At 50.3% G+C, this 6,455-nt stretch overlaps 1 protein-coding gene across 5 annotated transcripts; it reads left to right on the top strand.

Moving 5' to 3' along the window:
- Nucleotides 1-376: 376 nt before the first annotated feature.
- TMEM106C (transmembrane protein 106C) lies at nucleotides 377-5,936 on the top strand. Of its 5 annotated transcripts, none has more exons than XM_027106069.1 (8): nucleotides 377-422; nucleotides 968-1,182; nucleotides 2,115-2,178; nucleotides 2,676-2,835; nucleotides 2,925-3,065; nucleotides 3,508-3,557; nucleotides 4,253-4,306; nucleotides 5,187-5,936. In XM_027106069.1, exons 2-8 carry the CDS (start codon nucleotides 996-998, stop codon nucleotides 5,281-5,283), a joined length of 753 nt encoding a protein of 250 aa, XP_026961870.1. In that variant the 5' UTR covers nucleotides 377-422; nucleotides 968-995; the 3' UTR covers nucleotides 5,284-5,936. The 5 variants fall into 5 exon arrangements, with proteins under 5 accessions (XP_026961870.1, XP_026961868.1, XP_026961866.1 ...); XM_027106067.1 differs by having other exon boundaries at nucleotides 386-496; XM_027106068.1 differs by having other exon boundaries at nucleotides 399-496; nucleotides 919-1,182.
- The last annotated feature ends 519 nt before the right edge of the window (nucleotides 5,937-6,455 follow it).

A 6,455-nucleotide genomic window follows, 5' to 3' on the forward strand; every position in this document is an offset into this window, starting at 1 on the left:
CCTTGTGTGTGTGTGTGTGTGTGTGTCTAGGCCTGGGGAAGGGGACGCCCTAAAGCAGGATGAGGGCAGGTTCTGTGTCTGATGCACTTTTTACCCTCGGCGTCTCCACACAACCCCTATGCTCAGAGAATAGCTGAGAATGGCTTTGGCTGCCGGCTCTTTCCGCCTTCCTCTTCCTCTGGAAACTTGAGCCTTTCCCAGCATTTCTGGGGGACTCAATCATCTCCACTGCACCAGCCTCAAGCCCCGAGAAGCGCTGCTCCAACCCGAACCCCACCCCCCAGCTCTCTGCCGCCCTCTCCCGGCGCCGTCAGCAGGGCCGCGAAGAGCGCACGCGCGCGCTCACGCCGGCGTCCCCGGGCCAGCTTGCCATTCTGCGCGTGCGCATCGAGTGCGGGCAGTTCCGAAGACCCAAGAGGAAGGTAAACCTGCTGAAGCGGGCAGGTGGCTGGCGGTCCGGCCCGTGAAGGAGCTGCCGGGAGCTCGTGCCCTGCAGGTCTGGAGCCTTCGGCATTTGCTCCCTCCTGGGCGACTCCGGTGGGCTTGGAGCGCGCTTTTTGCCAAGGGGCGTGACCTGAGCCCGCCTCCTGGGTTTGGGAGTGGAGGGGGGTGGGGAATCTTTGAGGCCTGTTTTTAATTTGGTGCCTGTTGATTGCTGGGGAGGTTTTCTCGAGGAGGGCCCAGAGTTTGCAAATAGCGGACAGGAAGGGATGAAGCTGGACCACGTGGGAGCTGGGGTGACCTGAGCCGTGGGGCTGTGAGGAGCTGGCGCCCCGTTTCTCCGGCTGTGTGTGTCAGGAGTCGGAGGGAGGTTAGGGAGCACTGCTACAAAAAGAGCCTGCTAGAAATTGTGCAGGTGTTTGGGATCACATTCAGGACGGCAATTCGGTCATTTTTGTGTTCTCACTTTTCTCACAGAAAGATGCACGGCCACCAACACGCACTCACTTGCGTCTTTGCATCCTAGGACATGACACAAGTGGCACATCCTGGCCATGGGGTCCCAGCAGTCCGCTTATGCTCACCCCCCTTCTTGCAAGCGGAAGAAGGCAGATGACAGGGAGGATTTGCTGGCTGAACGGGAGCAGGAAGAAGCCATTGCTCAGTTCCCATATGTGGAGTTCACAGGGCGAGATAGCATCACCTGTCTCACGTGCCAGGGGACAGGCTACATTCCAACAGGTGAGAGTCTTTGGTGATCATGGGAAGGATGATTCCCCAAGGAGAATTCCAGGATACCCAGAGGGCTTCTCCGGTCTCCCAGGCAGAACTTTTCTCCTGGGCGGCAGTACCACGGTCATAGGCCATGCCCTGTGGAGCCAGCTGAGCTGCCTTGATAAACTTGCGCAGGTTCCACAGCTTCTCTAGGTTTCCCAGTATTTGAAAGCCTTGCTTTTCTTCACTTGCACTCTTTTGTTCGTTGTTTCCTTGGTTTGGAACGTTTGGCTTGCTCTAGACTGTGGGGTTTGTTGACAGGCGCACTTCTTTATTGCTGTTGCTCATAAGGCCTGGCGTGGCTTTGTGGGGGAGGAGCAGACACCATCTTGGAAGCTTCTGTTCAAGGAAGCAGGTAGTGAATCATGAACCACCTAAGATCTGAAAAATAAGTCAAGTGGAGGGAGAAAAACACGCACAGGCGTGGAGCCTGGATTGGGTACAGAATCATCTATCACTAAGTTGGCTCTCAAGAAGTCTTAACAGGGTAGATGGAGGGTCACAGAGGTTTAGAGCTGGTAAGAACCTTAGAAACCGTTTACTCCAAAGCCTTCATATTACAGATGAGGACACAGTGGCCTAGAGAGGTAATGACTTCCCCAAGGCTATGCCATAGCTGAAAGCCATGCAGCAGCTCAAGGCCCTGCAGTAAAGCCAGAACAAGATCCTACATTTCTCAACTTCCACGTCACTGCCGTGGGAGCACTGATAGATATTTTGTAATTTGTAGCACTGTCTACATATTGTTTCTTGTTCATCAGACCCCAAATATAAAACTGGTATCTTAGAAACGTCTAATTCCAGACAATATATTTGTGACAGGCTACTGTGTATGTGATAGAAAGTACTACGACACGTGGGGTTTATTGTACCGAAATTGTTGTTTGTTTCTTTTCTAGAGCAAGTAAATGAGTTGGTGGCTTTGATCCCACACAGTGATCAGAGATTGCGTCCTCAGAGAACGTGAGTCACCTGCGTCTCTCCTGTTAATGCCTGCGGTGGTCCCTAGTCCCTTTTTCTGTGTATGAATGCCAGTTAACTTCTTGAAAACGTTATCTGTTCCTGTAAATTCCCCACTTGCTTTAATACTGTTTGCTCAAGTAAGATGTCTCTGCCCCCATCACAGTCTGGGGAAGGGAACTTGAAGCTAGAAATGTTTTGAGAACAGAGGGCCCAATGAAGGAACTTGAATCAGTAGGAATTGGAGAAGAGGGTGTCCTGGCAGGTGAAGAGATGTTTCTGTCCACACAGTTCCTCTCTTCAGCTTCTCTTCCCAGACGGCAGACAGCATTCAGATGGGTTTGTGAACCCGCTCCACGTACTCTTTCCTGGTTTGTGATTCCTTGCTCTTTTCACTTTCTTGTCCCTCCCCGCCTCATTCCTGCTTTTGCATTTAATCTTGACTGATTGGACCTTGATCTCTGACTGCCTGGGTTGGTCATGTGCTTTGTCGTTTGCAGGAAGCAGTATGTCCTCCTGTCTGTTCTGCTCTGTCTCCTGGCATCTGGTTTGGTGGTTTTCTTCCTGTTTCCACATTCGGTCCTCGTGGATGATGACGGCATCAAAGTGGTGAAAGTCACGTTTAATGAGCAGGACTCCCTTGTAATCCTCGCCATCACGGTAAGATTAGGGCCTCCCTTCCTGGGTGTGCACCTGTGAGTCTTGTAGCCAGGACACTTACACGTGTTTCCTCTCTTGCTCTGATGCAGGCCACCCTGAAAATCAGGAACTCCAACTTCTACTCTGTGGCGGTGACCAGCCTGTCCAGCCAGGTTCAGTACATGAACACCGTGGTTGGGTCATATGTGACAACTAACATCTCCCTCATTCCACCTCGGAGCGAGCATCTGGTATGCCATCCTTTTAGGATCCTGGCCCCGTGGGCCTGAGAAAAGAGTAGGCACTGTGGAATGCTATCACCTCATTACTTTCCTCTTCCTCTCCTCATTTCCACTTGTAGCAACTGGTTGATGAGGAAGACGTGATGAGCTCTGTAATTATGAAAAATTAGGGGAAAAAATCAGCTAGCATTTAAGTGTTACAGGAACCAAAGAATTTGTCGGAGAAAGCGATTTGCCAGCAATCGAGGAGAGGCCGTGTGGTCCATTGGCCTCTCAACAGAGAAGAGGTTGGAAGATCTGTTAGAGGCTCATCGTCTGGGTTAGGGACAGTCTTGGGGAAATATTTTGTATGTGATAGAAGAATGCTCTCAGGTCCTTGTGTTGCAGATTGTAGTACTGTTCTTTGTCAAGCCTCCTTAGCCACAGACTGACTCTGGTGTCTTATTTTCAGGTGAATTTTACCGTGAAGGCTGAGATGGGAGGACCATTTTCCTATGTGTAGTAAGGACAGTGTTCTCTACATGTGTGCTTTTTACTGGATGAAAGGGATTCAGAGTTGAGCTCAATTGTTGGGGGCCGGTCCTGCCTTAAGTTCCAGCCTTGGGCCTGTGGGTTCCCTAGTTTTGGGCATCTTGAAGTTTATTTGGAGGATGTGGTATTTTTTTTTTTTTTGCGGTACGCAGGCCTCTCACTGTTGTGGCCTCTCCTGTTGCGGAGCACAAGCTCCGGACGCGCAGGCTCAGCGGCCATGGCTCACGGGCCAAGCCGCTCCGCGGCATGTGGGATCTTCCCAGACCGGGGCACGAACCCGTGTCCCCTGCATCGGCAGGCAGACTCTCAACCACTGTGCCACCAGTGAAGCCCAGGATGTGGTATTTGATATGTGACTGAAGTGCTCCAATTTCTTAAAGAGAACATTAGGCCACTAGAAACATTTCCAAGCTGCAGCATTTTGTGATGGGTATGAACAAACAAAAAGATGGTGATGTGGGAGGATGGAAGGACACTTGTGGGGACTCGGAACTAGTGAGCCAGGACAGCACTTAAGCCAGAAGGGCGGGTGTGGGGCAGGGGAGGTGCCCAAACGGGGCTGACTGCTCCTCAGTTTGACAGTGTAACTCAGCACTCCTGCTGATTCGCCTTTTTTTAAAAAAACAGAAACAAAAACAACCATTTCTCTGTTTGCTGTTTTGCAGCTTCTTCTGCAGGTTACCCGATATCCTGGTGCACAGCACAGTGGTCTTCATGCGGTACGTTGCTCATTTCCCTGTGTCCAGGGCCTTTGTGTTTGAGCCTGGGCCGTCAGGCCACGTGAGCTGGCCACCTTTGCTCAGGAGAGCCCGTGGGACCCACAGACCAAAGGGGGGATGCCCAGTACCTTACAGGCACAGACACGGCAGAGCCTTGCTGTCGTTTAGGTACAGTGTCCAAATCCCTGTCACAAATCACCAGGGTCACAGTGAACGGTTAGTTGTAGAATCTTCTCCATGAAATGGGGTCGAGTTGTGTGATCCCTTTAGAATCCTGATGGAACTAGTAAAGAAAAGAAAAGCTTTCTCAAGGCGTAAGCCCTGGGCATCTGGCCAGACTTACTCTATAGCCACACAAATTACCACATTGTCATGGACCGGTAGGGTAACCTCTAGAACCGTGACTGTTAAATTTGCTAGTGACAAGGTTCTGCTGCAGACATTTGAAATAGCAGGGTTAGAGCAGGGTTTCTTAGCCTTGGCACTATTGACATTTTGGGCCAGACAGTTGTTTGTTGCGAGGGGCTGTTCTGTGCCTTGTAGGACGTTTTACAGCCTGGCCTCTACCCACTAGATGCCAGTAACACCACCTCCTCCCCCACTCAGTTGTAACAACCCCAAATATTCAGACGTTGCCAGAAGTCCCCTGTGGGTTAAAATCGTCCCCGGTTCAGAACCACATATTTAGAGGGTCAGCTCAGGGCACAGTGTCTCTGGGGATGTGGAAAGATCCTCTGACCTCCTGGTTGTGTAACCATGAAGATACGTATCTAGGACCTGTGGATATTACTGCCTGAGCTTGCAAGAAATTACTCGGGCGATGTTTCTTACTTATTTCGTCTCAGAAACAATTAATTCTCGTTGGTTTTCCTTTCCCTAGAACTTCAGTGAAGATTTCCTACATTGGCCACATGACCCAGAGCTCCCTGGAGACACATCACTATGTGGATTGTGGAGCAAATTCCACAGCTGTTTAGAAACTGCTCGTGGTCCTTCCATGGCAGCACCTGTCAGAAGAGACACAGCATCTGTTTCCGGGGCCTGAGCCCTGTACCTACCCCAGGGGGTAGAACCAGAGGAGAAATTGGTTCTCTCAGTCCCCAGCAGACGTTCCTCCTGCCACTAGGGAGGAAAACTCCTCTCTGTAGCGCCATTTACTTTTCTCAGAACCAGCAGGATCACTGCCTAGTGCCTAGCCTATGCACAGCAAATAGTAGGCACTCAAAGAAGGTTTGAAGAGTTTAACTGAGATCTTTTCAACTGTTCTTGGGCCATTATCAGTTAAAATCATGCCATGGTTCTAGGGTATCAGACGATAGAGTGATCCGGAAATAAGACGGTCGGTGCGGTTGCAGAACTATTTTCGGGGCCTCATCACAGAAGAGGCAGCAGGGAGGGAGCATTTGGATACATTAAAGAAGAAAGCACAGACTATTCAATGTGTGAAATTTATTCATCTGCTTCCAAATGCCTAGGAACTTTATTAAAGAAAAAAAAATAACTTTTTTTTTCCTGTAGAAAGTTAAAACTGTTTTTACCAAGAGTCTGTAGGATCTGATTTACCCTTCATCCATTGGCTGGAACATGGATTGGAGAATTTGGTAGAAAAGTAAACCCTGCTTTTGATTCATCTGTGTCTCCTCTGATTGTCTGGGTGTCTCAGTAGGCACCTCTGGGGGACCGTAGAATAGTTGCTTGTGAAGTGTTATCAGCACACGATGGGAAGGGAACAGAAGAAGCCCTGCTTGTACTGTCCCCATGAGCTCCTATCACAGTCCGTCTACCTCTGATGGTGACAGGTTGGCCTATCGCTGTTGTAGAACAGAGCACTTAATGCCCCCTGGAGGTTGGACGAGGTAGAGCAGTGATGCCTGAGGATTGAGAAGCTGCTTCCCTGAGGAGGAATAACTTGCGAATTAAGAGGACCTGGTTTGAAGTTGAAAGTTTCTTGAACTGTCTCCACCCTCTCCACCACCCAAAGCGCAGGCTCCAGCCCCACGATGGCAGGGCATCTAGGGGAAGCTTGAGTAGTCAGTTTCAGAACTCCGCTGAGGTGGGCTCCTTCTCCAGCACTCGTGCCTCGGGAAACCCTAATAGCAACAGGTGGTGGCACAGGGTCTATTTTCTTTTTTGTCCTCATTCACATAGC

This window comes from Aethalodelphis obliquidens, unplaced genomic scaffold (assembly GCF_003676395.1).
Source record: "Aethalodelphis obliquidens isolate GAN/ISIS:26980383/991018 unplaced genomic scaffold, ASM367639v1 scaffold8, whole genome shotgun sequence".
In the NCBI taxonomy this organism is placed as follows: domain Eukaryota; kingdom Metazoa; phylum Chordata; class Mammalia; order Artiodactyla; family Delphinidae; genus Aethalodelphis; species Aethalodelphis obliquidens.